Here is a 25,132-nt window from a genome sequence, read left to right as displayed (position 1 = left end):
GACAAGTGTTTGTCTGTCAGTTCTGTGATTTATAGTGAAGCCAGTTTGCATACTTCTGTTTGGAATTGTCTCTTTTAATCCATATTTATACTATATAAATAAAGTTTGAACTTTACAGCACTTAACACAGTCCTCCACCGCCGACTAGTGTTTTGGAGGTGTAACTGCAGAGTGACACAGACACACCACCGCAGATGTAAAAATAATGTGCACTTTTTTCCCCACTACTAATCGATTAGTTGAAGATTATGTGCGACTTTAGTCGACCAAGATTTTCTTTGGTTGACTACAACCCTAGAATACTCGGCTTAAATAATGGATAAATGGTTGAAATTGACAGCTGAAAGTAATGTATAAAACAGTTGGAATAGTCTGCTTAAGTAATGGATAAATGGTTGACATAGTTATCTTAATGGATAAACAGTTGGAAAAGTGGGCTTAAGTAATGAACAAATGGTTGAAATGGCTAAAAGTAATAAATAAATGTGAAATCGTTTGTTGAAAGTAATAAATAAAAGTTGGAATAGTTTAAGTAATGGATAACTGGTTGAAATTAATAACTGAAAGTACTGGATAAACAACTGGAATACCTAATTTGAAGTAATGGATAAGTAGCAAATGGAAAAGTAATACTTTAAGTAATGAAAAATGGTTAACATAGTTGGACTACTTTAAGTAATGAATAAATGGTTGACAGTTTATTGCGTTACAGCTGTGATACTTGTAACATAAATGGTTGAAATTGATAGTTTAATGGAAAAACAGTTTGAATAGTGAGCTTTTAGTAATGGCTAAGTGGTCGGCATTAGCTTGATGGATAAAAAGTTTGAAATTGGTTGCTGAAAGTAATAGATACTTAGTTGGAAGAGTTAGCTTGAAGTAATGGGTAAATTGTTGACATATGGATAAACAGCTTAAATAGTCAGCTAGAAGTAATAGATTCATTGTTAGACTAGTTAAATGTAATGAATACATTATTTAAATTGATACCTGAAAGTAATGGATGAACAGTTTACAGTAGTGACCTAAATGCAAATAGTGAAAAAGCTATATATAGCTATCATGGATGAATAGTTGAAACATCCAAATTCTGCTACTCTAAGTGACAGGAGTAAAAATGCTAACTTGACTAAACAACACGAACAGTTAAACTATATGAAAAACATGGATGAATGCCCACTTGTATATAGTTATCACAGATGCATAACATAGAGTTAAATACCAAGTCAAATAAACACATTTGCAAAATGACAGCTCATCTGACCAGGCTTTGAGGGTACACCAGACAAAAAAGGTTGGGAACCACTGCTCTAATTACCACACATTAGCTCAGACTGTGGCCAGACGATACTGAATCTCTCCAACTGCTTCAGTGGTCTTCTCTACTAAGTCCTTTGGCTAGCAAGTAATGGAGGTTATATTTTATAAATCTAATTGGCATCTAGATTAATGCAGGCAGCAAGAGGATTTTTTTTAAATTCCAAAGCAGGTATGGGAATACTTTGCCAGAGGTCATTACAGATATCAGGTGACTGATTAACAATCATCAACCTGCCTAATTATAGTGATGGAATGAATACATTTATGATGAGCCATTCAATACATAAGATAATCTGTATAATTGCTGTTATTAAATATCAAATAGTCATGTTAACACAAAGGAATGTAATTAAATGCGCAGTGCTCCGCAACCAAAAGTCTCAATAGAGATTTGTGGTCTCTCCCTAAAGCCACATTACCAATGTTAGCCCGTCTCTTGATCTCTTTGCGACGGTTGGCGAACCAGTTGTAAACTTTCAGGGAGGTAACCCTCTCCAGATCAGACAGCTTCTTCCCTGAAACAAATCACATGACAATCTGATCACTCAGTGCACAATTCAAAATGATATTGTCTTATTTAAATTATTTTTTATCCAGTCAGTTCTAATCTTTTTTTATTTCATTTTGGGCCCTTTTTTTTTCATCCATCTGCTCCCTCAAGCTGTGAATTCCACTTTTATTTGTGCCTTTATGATCTGGATTGTTTCATAACTGATGATGGTAAAATATCTTTTGAAAGGAAATAATTTTATTTGATTGCATAAGGGGCCGATCACACAACACATGCAACACAGATGTTTGGTCTGTAAAGTCCACATCATATCCAAGAAAAATATCCATGCATCAGCAAATATTCACAGTTTAGAAGCTGGAATGAGGAAATTTTAAGGCTTAACTGTTGCAGATACATTTTCTGCTGAACTTAAAAACTAATCAAGTTATTGTTTCAGCTCTTTAGCACTTACGTATGTATGACATACCAAATGTAAAAAGATGTCATGTACAGATTAATGGGTGTTTATGGTTGTGTACAGAGGGACAATTTCCATGGTAATATTCAAAATATTCACATAACTTACAGGAATATTCATCACCAGCAAATAAAGCTATTATCCACTACACATAACAAAACACTGAATTATTCTAACAAAGCTGCACACACATTCCTGGTTTCTGTGGTTTACCTGGCTTTTGAATAACAGCATTGCAGGCGTTTGCTATCTCCTCCCGTTTGGCCTCATCTGGGTACTGGTTGTCGTTGAAGTAGCTATATATAGCAGAAGAGTCACACTGATTAAATTAATTTCATTACACAAGGACGATGTCAACAAACTTCCTGCTGTTTGCTATGTGTGCGGTACTACCAAGCCAATATTGAGACTGTATGTCAAGAGTCACAGGCTCATTTTCCAGCAATTTTCTTGCACAGGTTGCAATGTTTCCTCTACTCCATGTGGAAATAAGGCAGATTGATGAAACAAACTCCCATTTATCATCTTTAATCTCCTGCTCTTCTTCCTCTGTTCCCTCACTCACCTCTCCATCACAGCCAGGCACTCTTTTCTCCAAGTGAAGCGACTTCCTCGACGCAGCCGGAAGGTTCCAGGGGCAGTGGTGATGGGGGGCGGGGTTTGCCTCCACTCCATTTCCTCCAGAGGTAACGGAGCTGGCCGCATGTTTAGAGTGGCACCTGGGGCGGGAGGCAGCAGAAACACTGGTAGGTTACAACTGAAGATGGTACATCTGTCAGGGGAAGTCTGGTCACAATGAGCCTTGGGAACATATTGTTTGCAGGTGTCTGTGGGTTGGAAGCACTAACTGTGCCGGTTAGAGTCTTAAAAAAAAGAGAGTAATAATGTGTGTAACGGTTGTCTTGACAGACGAACTGAGCACAGCGCACAATGGCCAAAAAGCTGATCGCCTCATGAAAATGTATGTGAGAATGTGCATCACCTTTAGCAAATCTCACAATATATTGTGGTTATAAACTGGACTGAATAGTGCTGGCAAGGACTGCGCTTCCTCATCTCAAATCATGACCACAGCAGAAAAGACTATAACTCAAAAGCTTTGAACTAAAACTAAAAAATAGCCACAATCAAGCTAACAGCTTAGATGTATTATGGGGGTCACAAGCTCACCCTCAGTATCATAACCTCACCTGACAAACATTGAGAACAAGACCTAACTGGGTCACCCAGCAACAGCCCAGGTTATCAGAACAGCATGAATGGGGCATCAGTTTTCTCTGCAGCAGTGATGGAGGCGTGTGTGTGGGGCTGGGCTGAGCTGGGCCGGGCTCAGTCTGGCCATAAATAGCATAGAGCAGTTTCCACTGCTGTCGGTGTTGGCAGGGCTCCACCGAGGAACATGCCGCAGAGGATGAGGCGTGGGATGTCTGCTGCCTGGCTATAGGTTGATACAGCGCACGTAAACGTACATGTGCACACGCACATGCACAGTTGGGATCCGAAGCAAGAGGTCTGTTGTTTTTGCTGTTAACCATTTGCAGTGAAATGTAGATTTAAGGTTGTGCAAGACAACAGACTCATCTTTTAACTGTTGTCCTTCTTCAGAGAAACAAAACTAACATGTACATGTCAACCCTGATTTTTCACAACTTTTTTATAAAGCAGGACTAAGGTGCAAGGAGATTTTAAAGCACTGGACTCAAGACTTGAGAACTGGCCGTAAGTTGGACTTAAAGAAGAATTTCACTGCTGGAAAGGTCGTTTCACAAAACGGGTCGTCTATACAGTGGAAAGACGGACACAGAGTGAGCGGTTGTGTTCAGACAGACAGTTTGGGGGTTGGGGGTCATATTGAATCTGTGTCTGAACAAGTAAACAGCCTTTTTCACTAACCTTGCAATGGATGAGAACAACACCTGTAACCATGGTAACTACTCACAACAAAAATGGTCACAGGTATTGCCTCAAAATGCTTACATTAAAATTAAAAATGCATGACAAAAATTAGACTAAGAGATCCTCAGCTTTTGTTGAGTAAAATCCAGTTGCTTTAAGCTAAAATTAAATCAAGCCCAGGTGCCCATTTAAAACGGAACACAATACATTAATATTCAGCTCCTACAAGCCACTGCTGTTACTAACCTTATCTTCCTTTGTCTCTACCAGCCTCCAATTCATATAACACTTCAAAAAGCTTCAGCTAACGTATGAGATATTACATGTCACTGCAGCACATATACCACAGGGCACTGTCTACTTTTACTCATCTCATTAACAGTCTATCAAGAAACTGCTGGTAGCACAGTGTTTTCCTACTGTGCTTCCTTTCTTTGGAGCCGCCTCCTGCTGCCATTACTGAGGAAAATTCTGCTATCTTTATACCCAACATTAAAACTCAGCTTTGCTACAACCACAGCTTTGCTAACTATTCAGAGTGACAAAATGAAACTACATTCTATTATGGCCTCGATGGCTACAGTGACATGACAGTGTCATGCCAGATTCAGATCGGCAGTGATTCATAAATGTTGAAAAACCTGTTTTGTTGCCTTTTTATATTGTCACTGTCTGCTGACAGTCTTTACAGACAGACTTTAAGTTTTCCAGAAATGTCTCAGGTAAAAACAGTAAGCCTTACCTATTCAGCTGCAGGCCAAATGTTGGCCTTTGTTGTGGCTCAAAAAGTGACATTCATAGAAAAGTCTGGTCCCACTTTGGACCAGAGCATCTGCAGACAATAGTTCCATACCCAACATGTTATGATCCACTTAATCAAGATGCCCTGGTTGCAAAACGCAAGGCACATCGCACTGCCTTTTTTTTTTTTTTTTTAAATGTAAGATAAAAAAACACTTGCTGCGTCTTTTCATTGTTGCCAGGCAACCATCCCATCACTTTCTTACCTTAACCTTCGCATGTAATCAATCTACTGTTTTTTTTCTTCAATTCGCAGTAATTAGTAGCTACTTACGAAAATGGACAGGCAGAGGGTACTTGCAAATAGTTTGTGGAGCACAGGGAAACAGAGATCTGTGTGGGTACATGAGACCCTAAAAAAGAGGGTGGATCAGAGGGAGAACCACCTGTCCAGGAGTTCCGCCTCAATGATGGCGGTTTCAAGTACTGCTCTAATATGCTTCCAAGCCTGCTGTTTCCTATTGAGATTGTGGTAACTGCAGATTGTAAAATCATATAGCTTTGGGTATCCAGCAAGCACTACCACCGGATTCTCCTCCATTGTTTACTAACTGTAAACTTGTTGTTGAGACCACCACAGAAGGCGCGCCACTCGAATCATCTGATTGGACAATGGGAAAAAAGCCTAGATGAAATGGGGCACCTCTCTGCTCTGAGTTAAGTTTTTTCAACTTGAGGAGTTTGAAGCACTCTAGGAAAAACACCAGATACCTAGAGCGCAGAACCATGAAGCGCGTAGCAATGCAAAAACAGCAAGCAAAAAGCTTCATTCTCATTAAAAACTATTAGAAAAAGACGCCTCCAGTTGCTAAAATGGATTCTGTGTGATCAGGGCCTAAGGGAGCTGGGAGCGACAAATCCACCAACCAGCTGCATCACATGTATTGCCTATAGAGTGGCTGTGAAAAGCTCTAGCAGCCACCTGACAGAGCGCGACACTCTACTGAGTGCACTTTTCTAATTCTATACATTTTTTCTTATTCTATACAGTAGTGCAGTGGTCGTTCAAACTGTGCTTCTTCAGAATGCACTTGGTCTCCAGTATTGCCGCTGGCAACGCTCTCCAGAACAGCTCATACAAGCATCTTCACACTCAGCACTGCTTTTCCTTGGGTTCTGAGCAATACACATGCTATGACATAGTTGCATCTCCTAGCAAGCCAAAGCCAAAGCCTCTATTTCTTCATTTATTCTTGAATGCACTGGAGCCACTGATGAGAGAGCAAGTTTTACCCAGCATGCCGTTTGTCTGTGTAACAGTTAATGGGGGTCCCCTCGATATATATTCCACAGTATGTACTTCTGGTGGTAGAAATACACTAATAATAAATACGTCTCATAGGTCTCAAGAGCTCACCCTCAACACTGCACTTCCATGGGTCCTCAGCAATATGCCCGCCAATGAGGAGTTGATCCGATGAATGGTTACTGAGAAAACTGAGGGGCTTATCTACAGACTGACCCTCCTTCAATTTTAGTTAGATTTTTGCCCTCTGTTGGCACCTGCTCTATGCCTCTTCATCCCTCTCTTTGTTAACCACAGCCCTTAAATATATATATATGTATATATGTATATGTGTATATATATATATATATATATATATATATATATATATATATATATATATATATATATACAGTACAGGCCAAAAGTTTGGACACACCTTCTCATTCAATGCGTTTTCTTTATTTTCATGACTATTTACATTGTAGATTCTCACTGAAGGCATCAAAACTATGAATGAACACATGTGGAGTTATGTACTTAACAAAAAAAGGTGAAACAACTGAAATCATGTTTTATATTCTAGTTTCTTCAAAATTAGCCACCCTTTGCTCTGATTACTGCTTTGCACACTCTTGGCATTCTCTCCATGAGCTTCAAGAGGTAGTCACCTGAAATGGTTTCCACTTCACAGGTGTGCCTTATCAGGGTTAATTAGTGGAATTTCTTGCTTTATCAATGGGGTTGGGACCATCAGTTGTGTTGTGCAGAAGTCAGGTTAATACACAGCCGACAGCCCTATTGGACAACTGTTAAAATTCATATTATGGCAAGAACCAATCAGCTAACTAAAGAAAAACCAGTGGCCATCATTACTTTAAGAAATGAAGGTCAGTCAGTCCGGAAAATTGCAAAAACTTTAAATGTGTCCCCAAGTGGAGTCGCAAAAACCATCAAGCGCTACAACGAAACTGGCACACATGAGGACCGACCCAGGAAAGGAAGACCAAGAGTCACCTCTGCTTCTGAGGATAAGTTCATCCGAGTCACCAGCCTCAGAAATGGCAAGTTAACAGCAGCTCAGATCAGAGACCAGATGAATGCCACACAGAGTTCTAGCAGCAGACCCATCTCTAGAACAACTGTTAAGAGGAGACTGCGCGAATCAGGCCTTCATGGTCAAATAGCTGCTAGGAAACCACTGCTAAGGAGAGGCAACAAGCAGAAGAGATTTGTTTGGGCCAAGAAACACAAGGAATGGACATTAGACCAGTGGAAATCTGTGCTTTGGTCTGATGAGTCCAAATTTGAGATCTTTGGTTCCAACCGCCGTGTCTTTGTGAGATGCAGAAAAGGTGAACGGATGGATTCCACATGCCTGGTTCCCACTGTGAAGCATGGAGGAGGAGGTGTGATGGTGTGGGGGCGTTTTGCTGGTGACACTGTCGGGGATTTATTCAAAATTGAAGGCACACTGAACCAGCATGGCTACCACAGCATCCTGCAGCGACATGCCAACCCATCCAGTTTGCGTTTAGTTGGACGATCATTTATTTTTCAACAGGACAATGACCCCAAACACACCTCCAGGCTGTGTAAGGGCTATTTGACCAAGAAGGAAAGTGATGGAGTGCTGCGGCAGATGACCTGGCCTCCACAGTCACCGGACCTGAACCCAATCGAGATGGTTTGGGGTGAGCTGGACCGCAGAGTGAAGGCAAAGGGGCCAACAAGTGCTAAACACCTCTGGGAACTCCTTCAAGACTGTTGGAAAACCATTTCAGGTGACTACCTCTTGAAGCTCATGGAGAGAATGCCAAGAGTGTGCAAAGCAGTAATCAGAGCAAAGGGTGGCTATTTTGAAGAAACTAGAATATAAAACATGTTTTCAGTTATTTCACCTTTTTTTGTTAAGTACATAACTCCACATGTGTTCATTCATAGTTTTGATGCCTTCAGTGAGAATCTACAATGTAAATAGTCATGAAAATAAAGAAAACGCATTGAATGAGAAGGTGTGTCCAAACTTTTGGCCTGTACTGTATATACATACATAAATATATATATATATACACATACATACATAAATATATATATATATATATACATACATACATAAATATATATATACACACAGAGTCAGGACTGAGTGAGTGTAAGAGTTGAAAGACTGATGTACCTGGTGTAGTTTTCTCCAGCGTATACCAGCGGTAGAAGGCCCTCTTCTTCTGCTCGCTCAGGTCGGAGCCGTGCTGCAGTAGCCAATGGGAGATCCTGCTCTGGCTGATGCCTGGAAAGCAGCCAGACATCGAATTACAACAGAGTGTTTTGCATCAAGCCCCGGCACATTTTGTAGACAACACTTGCAAGAATTCAAGAGAGACAGAAGGGGATACTGGGGAGGGGGGGGGTTCTCTGTCCTTAGCTCTGAATTTATTTTCTCTCCCATCACTTCTCTCTTCCACAAGCTGTAGCCACAGAAATATTGCTGGCCACTTTCACTCCTTTCTGCTGGGTGCTTGAAATTTTCTTGAGGTGGAAATTAGGATACCAATAGTATTGATTTTTCAATTTTTATCTTTTTCAAGAAGAAAAATGTTAATTTCTTCCTCTGAATTTCTATCTCTGTCCTGTGAAATATGTAACAAACAGAAATAGTCATAAAAAGATGTTATGCTATTTTTATGCATCCATTCATGACAGAAGCATTAAATTTAATCAAAACAATAACTAAATAAAATGTGCAATGATAATTCAATTCTTTCAGATTTTATAGACACTTTCTTTGACCACATGTGACCACAAATATGTGAAGTACGCCTGGCATTTATTACATTGATACATGTAATGTAGAACCAAAGTTCACAAGCATGAGTTCTGCCCGGATACTTTTAACCATTAGCAATAAGTGCTGAGGTTAGCACACCAAGCTGATTGGCATCTAAGTCAGTTACACTATGACAAGAACAAATGAAATAGCAGAGCGACAGCAGCAATAAAGACATACATGTGTATAAGACAGGGATGGTGTGTCAGTGCTCCTCCACTGCTGTAGGGTCTATAAATGGAAACACATTCAACATGCTAATGCAAATTTGATGGCATCACCCAGATGTGCCAATCACCAGAACAAGGGAAAAAACAAACTGAAGCACAAGTCCTTCTCCCTGATGCTGTCATGCAGCCTTTTAACACAAAAGCAGAATGGAATATAAAAATAAAAATAACACTGAGGCAACTGGGATTCACACTGTCATATACCCATGGTGGAACTAACCGAAACATTCCTTCTAATACACAAGTTTTATATTTTGGCTGGACCGCAGAGGCAAGGTCAGCCCTATAAACGCAAAAGTCTGTCTGCGAGTTAGTGAGTGATAAAGTTACACCATTGGTCAGAGTGAGTGATAACATGAATTAGGCTTTTCCCTATTGGCCGTTTCTCTTTTAAAATACATACGACAGAGCAGTGGACACTGAAAGTCATGTGGTACTATATTCCTCATTTTCTGTAACCAGTGTAGCATGAAAGCACAATAGAATTAGCAAGCTAGCTAGCTAACTAGCCAGCTGCTATACAAGTAAAATGTAACAACTTGCTTCAGCATAGGAAAGCACATTACTGTTATCAGATAAGTGTCAACTTTGATCGGCTCGTTTTCCATAGTCACTGTAACGTGTAACTGTGCTGTGTCTGTATGAGACAAGCCTTAAATTTATTTTTAACATTACTGATTATATTGTGCTACAATGCCAGAACCACAGATGGTCAGAACGGGTTGTGAGAAGAAGAAAAAAAAAAAAAAAGACTGATTGAAACTGAGGTGAATATTGCATGTTAAAAAGCTGGAACTGTTGCAGCCACAATGACAAAGTTCTCCTTTGGTTATCGGCGCCAATAAGAGGTTTTTACAAATTATCAGCGGAACTTGGTTCTGATAGTGACTGAGGGCTGTGCAGCCTCCTCCCATCATAACCGTGGATTCCCACCATAAGCTTTATGAGCATCATAAGCAGCCGGCCGTCATTCATTTTCAATGCACACTGGCGACAAAGGGCATCAGGGGTGTCGGCTGCAGCGAGCGGCGCGATGCCAGTGACCAGAGCGTCAAGTAGAAGTTGAGAGAAGCTGAACTTTATGCAAGTGAGCAGCGCCGCCGCCAAAGCAGCAGCCAATTGCAGACCATGTTTGCAGGATTCTGTGGACCCAGATGGACCAATGGCTCCGGGCTCTGCGTTTCCTCAGCAAATACGCCAATGCAATACAAAGGAGGCTTCCGAAAGTGCGATCCATGGTGAAAGAGGAAACCGAAGATGTGCATGCTATATATATATAGGCTACGCTTTTTTCCCTCCAAATAAGCTCCCGCTTATTTACCACCAATTAGCCTACATTTCTCAGTGGTCCTACATGCCAACAGGAGGGTAAAATCATAATAATAAAAGACTCATAAAGGCTATATGACTGTGTTTATTAGTATTATTTTAATTGTGTAATGAAGTATACAATAATACATATTGAAGATATAAATGATAGTATATTTGTTCATCCTTGTAAAGTGCACAGCCGGTCAGCCCAGATGGACACATCTGCAGCGCCCAGCCCCACCCCTTTGGCCGCTGTAAGCGCCTGCTGGAGCTGGCAGTGTGAGCGACGTCAGAGCGACCAGAGTGCCCGCAGGCGACCATGAAGCTTTTGGTGGGAATCCCCAGTAAGGGGACATACGTCCCTGACTGAAGCTGAAGAGGGGAGGGTTGTGTTAAATGATGAGTGGATATAGCTCCAGAGAAAGCAGCTCCCTTCAGCTGCGTGGCTGTGTCTAAGTGCACTGTTCTTCACTTTAACATGGATTCACATGAGTTTTTGGGCTGGATGATAACTGTGACAGCGCATGCCAGCTCTGTAAAGTGAAAGTCAAAGTGAACAAAAGTCTGACTAGATATATGCCAGCCACTTCCTGTTTCAAATTAAAACTCCTAAATTCAAATTAAAAGCCCTGTAGCATTTCATACACGATCCAGCCATATACAAGGTTTTGACCTCGTCTTGTTATTACTCATTTTTTTTGTATTTTCAGTATCTTATCATTAAATATCCTTTTCAGTTTTTTAACCTGATGTTACCTGTTGTCTTTTGGGAAAGTATTAAGTGTTTGTAGAGTGTAATACAGAAGTGTTTGAAATGTTTGTTGTTGTTTATAATAAAAAAACAGTCCAACAAAGTTGCCAGTGAACAAAATGCTTTTAGTCCCCAGTAAGAGCTTTGTATCTGTCTTTGATACTTGCACTACTGTCTCTTCTCCCACTGCACAGAGCCATGACCCCTTAACTGGAATATGAACACAACCCTGGCTTCTGTGTACCCTTATACTGTACTGCTATTTAAAAATTTACTAATGTGTATGGGACCTGACAGAAAGGTAATGTTGAAAATGTAGGACTGCTTCGCCAAAAGGTACGGTATAAAGTTTTTGGTGCACCTACCTGCTACTTATCATTTTTATGCAGATGATACTGTCATCTGTTGTTCATCCCCTTCAGTAGTTAAGCTCTGGAATACCTGCAGTCTGCCTTTGATGTTGTTCAGACCCACTTAACTCAACTTAAGCTGGTTTTAAATGCAGAAAAATCCAAATTTATGCTATTTTCAAATGGCAAAGACTTAACAGCTGATCTTCTAAAGATCTTGACTACTCCAGGAATTGAAATTGAAATTGTTACAACATACAAATATTTAGGTATTATCGTTGATCAGAACTTGTCTTTCTTTCTTTTTTTTTTTTTTTTTAAGATATGTTTTCGGGCATTTTAGCCTTTAATTGATAGGACAGACAAGTCTGAAAGGGGGAGAGAGAGAGGGAGTGACATGCAGCAAAGGGCCACAGGCTGGAGTCGAACCCGGGCCGCTGCGGCAACAGCCTTGTACATGGGGCGCCTGCTCTATCCACTAAGCCACCGAACTTGTCTTTCAAAACACATATCAAAAACTTTGTCTCCAAGCTGAAGGTTAAATTGGGAGTCTTCTTTAGAAATAAATCCAACTTCTCGCTTCAGGCAAGGAGACACTTGATATGTGCAACTTTTTTACCACTGCTGCATTATGGTGATCTGCTTTTCATGAATGCCCCTGACCAGTGTCTAAAGAAGTTAGACACTGCGTACCATTGTGCTTTGCGCTTTTTTTACTGAAAACTAAAATATGCTGCACCTTCATCCTGGAATAATCTTCAGAAGGACCTGAAATTGGCAGAGTGGATCACCATGGGGGTGTTAAAGTCGATTTTAAAGGATCGAGAAATTTGCTCATTAAGTCAATGTGACTGTTCCTAAATCATTTCAGAAATTGTACTCCAATCAGATTTATTCTTGTCCTGACCTTGTATCTCGTGTTGATTGCACAGTGGTTTTTTTTAATCATTTGTTGTGTGTGACAGTTGTATATGTCTGTTTGCCTTGTAACTTGTAACAATGTTTTATGCTGCTCTCTTTGCCAGCTCACTCTTGAAGAGTGACCTGGCAAAGAGAGCAGCATAAAACATTGTTACAAGGTCACTCTTGAAAAAGAGATTTCTAATCTTAATGAGGCTTTTATCTAGTTAAATAAAGGATATATATACATTATGTGCTAGCACACCTAAATGAGAAAAGCTTAGAGCACCAGTGAAACCAATGTAAACAGTTACTCTGCAGCCCTGAAAATTACATTTAGTTTTACCCCCTCGTCAAACCAAAAAAAAAACAGAATCTAATAGTCTAATTATTATAATTCTAATGATACAAATAATATGAAAATATAGTTTATTCAAAAGTTTAACTACTGGACACTACATGTCTACTACTTCACTGAATAATCCATTCTAAACTAACAATTTGCGGTCAAATATTCAGTAAAAACTAAAAGCTGATCTCTCATTTCTTTATTTTGTAAACAACAACAGTAACTCAGAGTGAGATTCTGATTCTGTATACAATATCAATAGTACAACTAAATAAAATCTAACCCAGATTACACATTTACACAGCTCCCAAACACAAAAAATGTACCATGGAATCTCTATACATAAAACAACAGGTGATTTCCTTCTCTTTTGGCAAAATCCTAAATGACTGAGGGCTTTTTTCTATCGAATTTTTTGTTGAGCCACGGGTATCATGTAGGTTTACATTACCAAAGGTTTATGACACTATCACTTGACGACACCGACTCCTGCGTGAAAACAGCAAGAGTGGAGAGGGAGAGATGCTGTGCTGCTACCAGAGGAGCCACTGAATGAGTTCCCTCTGAGCGGTAAATCGCTAAGAGTCTGAGAAGTCTGGGGCTGTTCATAAAACATTCAGGACGCTACAGTTTATTCCACACTACTGAAGCTGCTCTTCTTTTTGGAACCACTGAGGATTCAGTAATAATTTTGCTTTCAGCCATGCTATGACACAGTATGACAACAATATGTCAAAAAGTTGAAATATCTAAAGTATCGCAATATAAATTCTTCATATCATATGAAAAAATATACCGGTATTATCGTGAATAAGATGATATTGCACACCTCTGATGGTCACTTAGCAACTTCCGACGCAACCTGCCTCCACACCCTGTAAAGTTCGCACAGAGTGAGCACAAGAGTAGCATCCAGCACTCAACCTCCCATTTCCCAGGGAGTAAAAGACATGGCATGTGTCCCAGCCCTGAGGAGACATTTTTCACTTTTCTATATAAGAAGCACCCCTCTGATCTTCCATCTATTGTTTAACATGTAAAGCTTTAAATTTTAACTGAAGAGATGCACATTAACAAACAACAAAAATACACGATGGACAAAATGACAGTGTGCTTGCAAAAGAAAACACCTTAAATGAAGCACATACAGACCCTTTCCAAAAAAATAGAATATCATGGAAAAGTTGTTTCATTTCCATAATTCCATTCAAAACAGTTAAACTTTCATAGATTATAGATTCAGGGCCCACAATTTAAACGATTTCAAGTATTTATTTGTTTATTTTTACATAATTTGGGCTTCCAGCTCATAAAACCCACGAAAACAGGAATTCAAAAAATTAGAATACTGTGAAGAAATCAGCCCAAATTTTGCAGGGCATGAATGTTTTAAACTGAGTGTCACACACTAATCATCTACTAAACTCAAAGCACCTGCACAGGTTTCCCCAGGTGTCATTAAATTGCTTAAGTTTGGTTCAATTGTCTCAGTTTGGTTCAATATGGGGAAGTCTGCAGACTTGACAACTGGCCAGAAGACCATCATTGATACCTTCCATAGGATGGGTAAGCCACAAAAGTTCATAGCTAAGGAGGCTGGCTGTTCACAGAGTGCTGTGTCCAAGCATATCAACGGAAAGTCTAGTGGCAGGAGAAGATGCACCAGCAAAAGAGATGACTGTGGGCTTCAGCGGATTATCAAACAGAGAAGATTCAAGAATCTGGCAGAGATCCAGAAAGAGTGGAATGAGGCGGGAGTCACAGCTTCAAAAACCACCACATTCAGACGCATCCAGGAGATGGGCTACAACTGTCGGGTTCCTCGGGTCAAGCCACTTCTGAGCCTGAGCCAACGTAGGAAGCGTCTCAACTGGGCCAAGGAGAAGAAGGACTGGACTGTTGGCCAGTGGTCCAAGGCCCTCTTTTCCGATGAAAGTAAAGTGTGCCTTTCATTCGGGAATCAAGGTCCAAGGGTTTGGAGGAAGACGGGTGAGGAACAGAACTGCTTGAGGTCCAGTGTGAAATATCCACAGTCAGTCATGATTTGGGGTGAAATGTCCGGTGCAGGTGTTGGTAAACTCTGTTTTCTTAAATCCAAGGTCACCGCAACAGTCTACCAGAATGTTTTAGAGGACTTCATGATTCCTTCTGCTGAGGATCTGTATGGAGATGCAGATTTCATGTTCCAGCAGGACCTGGCCCCTGCCCATACCGCCAGAAGCACCAAAACCTGGTTTGATGCCCATGCCATCATAGTGCTTAACTGGCCAGCCAACTTGCCGGACCTAAACCCCATTGAGAATCTATGGGGTATTATCAAGAGGAAAATGAGGGACACCAGACCCAAAAACAAAGAAGGGCTGACAGCAAGCATCAAGGAAATCTGGGCTTCCATAACTCCCAGGCAATGCCACAGGCTGATTGCCTCAATGCCACGGCGCATTGAGGCAGTGATTAAGGCAAAGGGATTCCCAACCAAGTATTGAAGATTGACATATCGTTTTGAAAGTACCATATTTTGATTGATTTGATGTGATCCTAATTTCTTTCTTTTTTTCTGCAAAAACTGAGAAGTAAATGGTGATTTCTTCACAGTATTCTAATTTTTTGAATTCCTGTTTTCGTGGGTTTTATGAGCTGGAAGCCCAAATTATGTAAAAATAAACAAATAAATACTTGAAATCGTTTAAATTGTGGGCCCTGAATCTATAATCTATGAAAGTTTAACTTTTTGAATGGAATTATGGAAATGAAACAACTTTTCCATGATATTCTAATTTTTTGGAAAGGGTCTGTAGTTTGAGCGTGTCAGTGCTGCTACTAACCGGTAACTTGTGCCACCACTGCCTGAGAGATCCTCCTGTTCCCCAGGAACGCTTTGATCTCCTCTTTCACCATGCTGCTGTCCCTCCTGTAGACAGACAGAGACAGACACACACACACACACACACACACCACAAGTCACAACACAGCAAGACCACTTACTACACGTTCAGCAGCACAATCTCAAGAACCAGGCTGCTATTTTAAACAGGGAAACATCAAACAGCATTTCAAAGTACCGCACATCATTTCAATAAATGTAGCAAGGTGAGGTAAAACATACTGATACCAAACAGATATGTAGTAAAGATAGAAAATCAGCTTTCATGTTTTCACTATTTACACATGTTAAGTTGTTCAGTTGTTCTGCTGTCTCATTATTTATCCAGCAGCAACAAAAATGATGCACACATGTTGTATGCTTAGGTGCCAATCCTGTCCCCTTCCATATTGTACAATAACTGATGCACGTGTCAGATAATCAAATCTATGTTTTTGTATTGTACCTATTCATAGGAAAACTACAGAGCCAAGGCTCCATTTTAATCTAGGGTGCATTTTGACAGCATTATCGATGTATTGTTCTTTTCTTTTATGGCTCTCACATCATCAACGTCGCATTTCAGAGGAACACAAAGGCTTGGACTATGAATTTAAATGAATTGAACCACAATCAAGTAATCTATAATTTCAAAATGTATTTGGCAGACATGTTTCCACTATCTGAGTCCCCAGCGGGGAAAAATAAAACACGCACAGACTTGCAGGAATGGAGCCGTGCCATCACACAGTGTACCCACCCTGCTTTCTGGCTTCAAGCCCAATCCCCTCCCCTATACATACACAATAACATACACATACATACACCCACACACCCACAAGCTTATGACTGTCTTGGCTTAATTCCTCATCCTGGTGCAGACTGTGAACACCTGTCAAATGTGTAAACTGGCTGGTGCATTTATCCATACTAATAGTGCATACCTTTGCATTACCCGTGGGCGCTGCCTACCCCCACCCAACTTTAACAGCACTGGTGCTCCAACTATACAATCACAGCATCCTTTGAACCCGTCAGTATCCCAGATTCACACCGTCAAAATGGAGAATGCATCAAAGTCCTGAGTGCTCTGTTAGCATATTTCTGAAATGAAAATGCGTCACGACTCTTGACATCCAGCATCAATATCCTCCACACCAGCCTCTTGCGGCGCAGCTAAAATTAGAGCTCAAAAACGCTGCTTGTATCGACACCAGCGAATCAATGTAGCACAAGCTGCTGTACAAGACTGAGGAAGAGTGGGAAGTGGAGGAGGGAGGAGGGGGAGGCAGGTTGTGTTGTCGGATGCCAACTCAAAGGCCGAACCCCTGCAGGGACGGAAATGTGCACTTAGAAGAGAGAGAAATGAGAAGGGCACCGTGGGATTGTTGACAAGCTGAAGCGGCGTGTCACGCCCCTGCAGCCCTGCCGAGCGAGACGCTGGAGAGTCCTACAGGCGGAGAGGACGAGGGCTTTTGAACGCTACTTAACTTCTTGGGCTGTCTAAACAGGACATGTAATTTAATGCAGAGGCAGCGTGAATGAGCAACGGGACAGCTAGTGCAGTACTGAGGATAGAGCCCGAGCTCTAAATATCTATTCTTATTCTGACTGTTCATACAGGGCAGCTGGAAGGCAGCAGGAGGACAGGGCTCATGTGTAAAGTGCTGAGAAGAAGAGAGGAGGTGGCTGACATGAAGACTAGGTTAGATTATCAACACTGACCTGTACCAGTAATGGGCTGTAGAAGAACATATAATACCTCCTAGTTTTATTTTATATCTGATATTGTTGATTATTATGTAACCTGATACATTTCAATGATAGACTCCGTAGGTGAAACCCTTCAAACTACCCTTAGGAAAGAACTTAGTCTACTGAGTTACCATAAAAAGAACTCAGCCTTAAATGCAGGGTTCCCGCACATTATCCCAGACATAATTTTATATCTTTTCAGTGACTTGTCAACTACCCATGATAACATTTTTTTTCTTGCCCCAGTTGCTAAGCCTTTTACAAACATCTCAGAATCAAACTCTATCAGACATAATTTCAGTTAGCTGGCATACATAAAGGGAGAGACAGAATGCAAGGAGAAAATGGAGAAACGTAGGTGATGGTAAACTGTCACACACTGACACATATTAAAACTACGTTGTATCGACAGCTATGCAAAGTTAATTTGCTGTTATGTTACATTACATGGAAGGTTATTCACTGAACTGTAATGATATAATTACACGCAACAAATTCCATGGCTTTTCCATAACTTTCAATGATTGTTACTGATTCTAAGGCCTGGCAAATGTGATGGTGAAATTCCATGACTTTTCCAGGTTTTCCATGACTGTGGGAACGCTGTATATAGCAACTTAATTTGTTCCAGAATCCATGCTTATCACAACCACCATTTATCTCAAACTTAGTTAACAGAAAACATTTCTGAACTAAACCTCACATTTCCAGCTCATTAACATGGCTGCTCTGATGACGTCACTTAGGTAAGACAGAGTAAACGACTGTCACAAGAAAGCAAAAAACCTGTAATGCAATAGACTGGCAAACTTATTACACAACAATGTGGGCTTTCTAACATACACTGGTACTCTTTTAGTAACCGGAGATAGATACCATGTTGCTGAATGGTTGATACACTTCATTTGTGCTGTAAATCGAGCCAGTCGCTCCCGGTGGCAGACTGATTTGCACAGTGAAAGCAAAGCTTAGAGAGAACCAATCTAAACACAGCAGGTGTCATTATTCTATAGCCATTACACTGTACAGTGAACATTTTATAATCATAAGTTGAGCAAAGACTGTGTTTTTTCCACTTAAGTAAAGATTCTTTTCTTTAATTTGGAACCTGAGTGTAGTTTTCTTCAACAACAGATTCTGCTGCAGGGCCTTAGTCACAGGGGTGAGGGAGAAACTGATACAACATAGTGTTGCTATATTTTGCATTGAGATATTGCATGGATGCATAGACTACAGGTATCGATTTTTTAATCAAATAAATTATTAATACTGCATATACAAATCAAACTTTTGGTAGCCTACAATAATAACAAAATCATTTGCTTTTTCAGTCCACTAGATACATTTTGCAGCAATAAAAATGACAAAAGTGAGATAAAGAGACTGAAAACCTTATCTTATTAGATAATACAGATGTGACAAATTTTTTCTCGAGGAAATTGCAATATATTGCAATGTATGTAATCAAAATCGCAATAATATTGTATTGTGACCAGAGTCCTGCACTGGGTGGGGTAACCTGCAATCGAGTCACTGGGCACAGGTAAAAATGAATTGCATGCGGGCGGGCAGCAGGTGAGAACAAAAATCTACTTTTACATTTTTTAAGAGTGAAACAAATGAAAAAGATGTGCAGCAGTATATGTGTAATATTTTGACATCTAAATTACTATTATCAAGCCGCAATATATTCTATTTTGAAAGTCAATGACACCAGTCAAACCTATGACCCTGTTGTCACAATTATCAAGGAGGACCAGCAATGAAACTTTGCAGCCCTTCTTATGCAATAACACACAGTGATACATATTCTCAACAAGTAACCTTTATGCCTGTCTGTTATTTTTACACACCATCACAGGATGTACATATTTTTAAGTAGCGCATGCTGTATAAGACAATTACATGTACATGTGGTCCTACTGTGCTTAAAACAATGGAGGACTAGCCAGCAGTCTTTAAAAGAAAATGTGCCTCTTCTTTCTGTTTCTTCTGTGCATTATTAGTTGTCATTTATCTTGCTAATTGTCTGCATTTCAAAAAACGCACAAGTGTTATTCACTGATTATAATCTCACAAGTGAAATGCCATAAACCTGTCATTCTAAATCTGTGCGAAGTACAGCTAAAGTGATAATTTGGTTAATCAATCAGTCAATCAACATAGAGGTGATCGACAATCAACTAAATAACTGACTTGTTCATGAATTAATTTTGGTTTAGTATTTTGCACCCATATCATGTAAATGTCTAGCTTAGTAATTATCTAGAGGGTCTTGCTGTAGCTCCACCTCCTCAAAAATGTTTGCACACCATCAGGGCTACATGGAGCCCACAAGAGCTGTGATCAGATGGCCTGAACCAGCCTTTGCCATCTAGCAAAGACACCAATGCAAACCCTCTCCCAGATTTTTTTATCTATAGTTTAACCAGCGCAATACTAAAAAAAATACATATGAATTAGCAAAAGCAGGGACCTCCAAGCTGAATATCAGCCTTTGAGGGCAGACACTGTCACTGCCAAAGAGTTGGGAAATGTTTGTGGTCTAACTGACCAACCGACAGAGTGAGCTCTGGAGCTGCTGGTCACAGCTAAAAAGTACAACTGCACCTTGCAGGCAAATTCTCTCAATTACATGACAACAAGTCTCCTCTGTTTTCTAACTGCATTTGCATTAGTGGCATCAGAGCAACTTAACAAGTAATGATGGCATGGAAAGCACCAATGATCAGTGTATTTTAGAGCTGCAATGATTAGTCAATTGATCAAGTGGTTGATTGACAGAAAATTATTTGGCAAGTATCTTAATAATGAAATAACTGCTTTGATATTTTTTTAACGCATGCTGGTTTCATACTTCTTAAATGTGAGAATTTGAAGCATGTCTTTGTCATTGATGTTAACTGGATTTCCTGTTGATCACATAAAAACCATACCATCTGAATACGTCACCCTGGGCTCTGGAAAACTACACGGGCCATGTTTCACCATTTTCTCACATTTTATTGACAAAACGACAATAATGAGCAGTAGGGCTGAGAAATATGTCGATATCATATCGATATTGTGATGTGAGATTGGATATCGTCTTAGGTTTGGGAAATCATATTATGGTTAGTGTTGCCTTTCCTGATTCCAGAAGCTGCATTACAGTAAAGTGCTGTTATTTGGACTTCTCAGACCGTGCCAGTATTTGCCCTTACCCTCTCAGTCATTATATCCACGTTACTGATGACTATCAAAAATCTCATTGCGTAAATATTATGTGAAAGCACCAAAAGTCAACCCAATATTGTCACAATACTGATATCAAGGTACTTGATCAAAAATGTTGTAATTATTGATTTTCTCTATATCACCCAGCCCTAATGGGCAGATTAATCAATAAGGATATTATCATTAGTTGCTGTCCTAGTTCATTTCATTATATGACCATACGTTATTACAGATTGGATAAAAAGCACAAGTGAAACCTCTACTCCCAATCATGAAAATGACTGTAACAAAAAAAAAAGGATGTCTGACTGATATGACAAAACTATTTTCAAACAGACAAATCCTGAAGCCATGGACAAATTAACTTACACGACCTCAGCAGGTTAACAACCATGAACACGCTACTATTTTAAGAAATTAAAAAGGTGTATTTCTTCTTAAATATAAAACAGTTTTTTAATTAAATGCTCAACAGCTACTAAATGGACTGTTTCTCAACTTTTTGTAACTAAGGTCAAGAATAAACTTCGGACCTCAGCTTTTATGCCAGGATGGACGAGAAGAAGAAAAAAATTGTAATTTCGCATAAAAAACATTCCATGATAAATGGAAAAACTCTATCTGCTGATGGGAATCATGTGATGTGATCAAAAGCTCCAGGCTTAAATTAACTGCATGGTGAGTATGTTTTCTCAATTGCTGTTTCATAGGTCAAGAATGAACTCTGAAGCTTAGGGGGTTTTTTTTTAAACACATATGCATGTGACACAAGCTGTACACAGTGCAGTGTCAGTGGAGCTTCCAGTTGGTGCCATTTAGTTAACTCTTTCTTGTCTCATTGTTACAGGTAAGGGTGGGAATCTCCAGGCACCTCACGATCCAATTCAATTATAATTCAGAGGGCAACGATTAGATTGTGAAAAAATTATAGATGCATCTCTATCTTGATCAAATTTTTGATTTCTGTATATGATTTATTTCTTTCACCATGTGAATACTTGATACCTTTAAAACATAGCATTCTACATTTATAATAATCCTTTACTTGTATACAGTGTGGTTCGTGTACAGGTCCCTTTTCTCTTCAACTTCACTGGAGTCAAAATGCTTCCATAATGTAGCTTTTAAACCAGGGGGTTGCCAGTCAGACTGTATCTGCGGTTGCTCATGCTAATTCAGTACGTGATATTAATGTTGGCGTAGTGTCCAGTGTTTGCAGTCTGTAGTATTTCAATGTAAATAGTATCAATCAATCAATCAATCAATTTTATTTATAAAGCCCAATATCACAAATCACAATTTGCCTCACAGGGCTTTACAGCATACGACATCCCTCTGTCCTTAAGACCCTCACAGCGGATAAGGAAAAACTCCCCAAAAAAACCCCTTTAACGGGGGAAAAAAAACGGTAGAAACCTCAGGAAGAGCAACTGAGGAGGGATCCCTCTTCCAGGACGGACAGACGTGCAATAGATGTCGTACAGTATGAAATTCACATACTGTTAAATAATAAACGGCCTGCAGCCTTTTTATTTAAAAGCAGTATTAATAAAAGAATTAGTAATTCTAAGAACACCATACAGTTTCCTACCTGTATGACACTAACAAAATAAGGGGAGACTGCGTGCTGCGCTGTTTTGTTATCTAGTCTACGTTGTGAGAGCAACCTGTGCTTTATGTTAGCTTTGAAGAAAGCCAAGATGCTGAGCAGGCCAGGCACAGAGTTTTTAAGGTGAAACAGAGTTATTTGATTTAAGTTGTTTAAAGCTGCAGCATGTGGATCAGCAAGTCCCGTTTGTTTCTGTTACTGCTGATCGCTGCTCCGCTCTGTTAACGTTTGTCTCTGGGTGATGGCTTACAAAGTATTTACAATAAACCTCATGTTTACCTTGCAAATATAATTACTTAGACACTGAATAAAAAACAAGCTTGGAACCCCTGCCTTTTGTGAAGACAAGTTAACTCTAGCATGTCCATGCTGTAGACTGTCCGGGTGCTGCAACACCATCGCCACTGAGTTCTGCCTCTTTCATTCCATCGACATTGTGGTCTTCATAAACAGCTACATGATCAATAATTGACATTTGTGAATCAATGCCAAATTGTCCATGTCTGTATAGCGATGCAACTAAGAATGGATTATTTCCCCAGCCCCTAGTTACAGGTGTTACTGCCAATAAAAACAAAAGCCCCAATGCAACCAAGTGTCCACTGTAACGCAAACTGAGCAAAATGGAATTGTACCAGTGAGAAAATATTCGAGGTTGCTTTTAGATGCACCTTTAGTGTTTTCTTGTGCACTTTTAATACCAGAGCATGTTGTGAAAAAGATCATTAGTAATGTAGATATGATGTGCTCATTCATTCATTCACTGCTCATTTCATACAGCACGGGCAGTCCACTAAGTGCACACTTGAGTGAAAAAGACAACACATTGTAGCTATGTCTCTATAATAAGATAACCACAATCTCAGACGATATCTAATCTAATACCACCACAGCACTCAGTGTTAATATACTGTCCAGATCTACAAGCACCAAACTTAAGTTGAACAAATGGCTATGAGTGGAAAGTTTCCCAAACAAAGTTTTGGAACTCACTTCACCTCCATTTCTACTGACCTCATCAGCTCCTCCACCTTATCGTCAATGTCCAGGTCCTCTTCTGTAGCTTCAAACCCAAATGCTCGTGCTGCAGCCGCACTGTTCACTGGGTATCTTGGAGGAGACAGCTTCCCGTTGGGCGTGGCAGCTAGGCTATCACGGCCGTTCTGTGACAGAGCCACCAGTGAGACCGGAGAGGGCAAGATGGCAGAAGGCGGCGGCGGGCCTGGAGGCGGGGAGGTGTCATAGCTGTTGCTTGGAGATGGCGAGAGTCCCCCTCCGCTGCCAAACTGCGTCTGCGTGGCAGTGGAGATTTTGGAGGTCGTGGAGGAGGCGGCGGCTGCAGAGTGATCGCCGGAGCCGCCCTCCCCGTTGTTGTTGCCGTTGCATGTCACGGAAGAGGTGGTGGTTGCCGAGGCAGTGCTGTTATTGTTGAATGATGTAGTAGTATTAGAGGCAGAGTTGTTGGTGCAGCTGTTTGCCCCGCCTACTCCGTAGCAGGACGAGGAGGAGGAGGAGGAAGAGGTGCGGCGGCCAAACTTGTCGCCATGCTCCCGGTCCAGCCGGTCCAGAGTTTCAAGCGCGTGCAGGATCTCCTGCTTGTTCATGCCGGTGCGACGCAGCCGCTGCAGCAGATCTATCTGCTCAATAGTGAAGCGCGGCTCCTCGCTGAACTCAGACATCCTGCTGCTGGATGAGAGACAAGACAGACAGGTTGTGAGACAGAGGAGAAAGAAGAGGAGGGGAAAGGAAACAGGAAATGCAGGGGGAAGTTAAGGAAAGGCAAGTAAGTGGATGTTCAAGATCTAGGTGGGGAAACAAGAAGAGACAGAGCGATAGAGAAAAGGAGGCGCAGAGAGGAAAGTCAGGCAGAAATGAGACAGATGAAGGGATGGTGGAGGCAATGAGAGGATTAAGTAGGAAAGAGTGAAAAGGAATGCAGTTGCAGATGGGGAGAAAAATGAGAATGATTGGAAAGGAGGAGTGAGGCAGAGAAAGGTAGAGGAGGAGAGTTAGAGGGGGAAAGTAGGAAGAGAGGGGTGGGAAAGGAGAAAAAACTGCAAGAAGAAAATAAAGAGGCAGCAAATAAGAAAAGGAAGACAAGAGCGAGAGATAGAGTGTGAAAGAAAAAGGGAGGGAGGGGCAGGGCATAAAAATCAGCTATTTTTGGGAACCAGCAGGCAACACACGCAGAGTGCCAGAGTCACCTTGACAGCTGATGCTATCTTAACATTCTGACTGCCATTCTTTAAGAGCTACAATATATCCCCGGCTCTGCACACCACCCACGCTGTATGTTTTTCATAAGCAATTTGCTGTGCTCAAAATCAATGCAACTGGAATCAGACTGCGGCAGATTTTCCATCTTCTGTGCCAGCCCGACCTATGCTGATATGATAAACGGTTTAAAAGGGGTCACTGGCATTTTTCTACATCTGTGTTAGTCTAAGCTGTGCAGAGGACAGGGGAAAAAAAACTAAATGACTCCAGAGTGTCTGTTGTGTTTTGAAGTTACCATGAAGGAAACTAATATGACCATGGTGGATATAAGCCTTTAGAGGTCTGTAACACCAAGCTTTAAAAGGAAAAGAACAATAGCCAACATTTCAGACACATACTGGGCAAAATCACTTTGAGTGGGCACTGAAATCCATTACTCCTGTACCACAGGATCGCTTAGTAGCACTGGAGAACAGTAACTAGTTTCTTGAGTTATCATAAAGAATTCATAAGGAGGGCTACTAAAGCTGTAAATCATTGT

General features: G+C 40.6%; 1 protein-coding gene across 3 annotated transcripts in view; it reads right to left on the bottom strand.

Moving 5' to 3' along the window:
• The window catches only part of hmbox1b (homeobox containing 1 b), a 43,432-nt gene that overhangs the window by 16,249 nt on the left and 2,051 nt on the right, over positions 1–25,132 (bottom strand). For 2 of the 3 annotated variants that reach the window (XM_049590687.1, XM_049590689.1), the window contains exons 2-7: positions 23,389–24,060; positions 15,757–15,842; positions 8,393–8,503; positions 2,857–3,010; positions 2,505–2,587; positions 1,740–1,835 (exon numbers count right to left, since the gene is read on the bottom strand). In XM_049590687.1, the coding sequence (XP_049446644.1) occupies positions 1,740–1,835; positions 2,505–2,587; positions 2,857–3,010; positions 8,393–8,503; positions 15,757–15,842; positions 23,389–24,053 (1,195 nt within the window). In that variant the 5' untranslated portion in view covers positions 24,054–24,060. The remainder of the gene's footprint in view (positions 1–1,739; positions 1,836–2,504; positions 2,588–2,856; positions 3,011–8,392; positions 8,504–15,756; positions 15,843–23,388; positions 24,061–25,132) is intronic. The other variant, XM_049590688.1, reaches the window with a different exon arrangement.

Source organism: Epinephelus fuscoguttatus, linkage group LG11, assembly GCF_011397635.1.
Source record: "Epinephelus fuscoguttatus linkage group LG11, E.fuscoguttatus.final_Chr_v1".
Classification (NCBI taxonomy): Eukaryota; Metazoa; Chordata; class Actinopteri; order Perciformes; family Serranidae; genus Epinephelus; species Epinephelus fuscoguttatus.
Note: the sequence above shows the minus strand (reverse complement) of the source record. Positions and strands in the feature narration are given on the sequence as shown.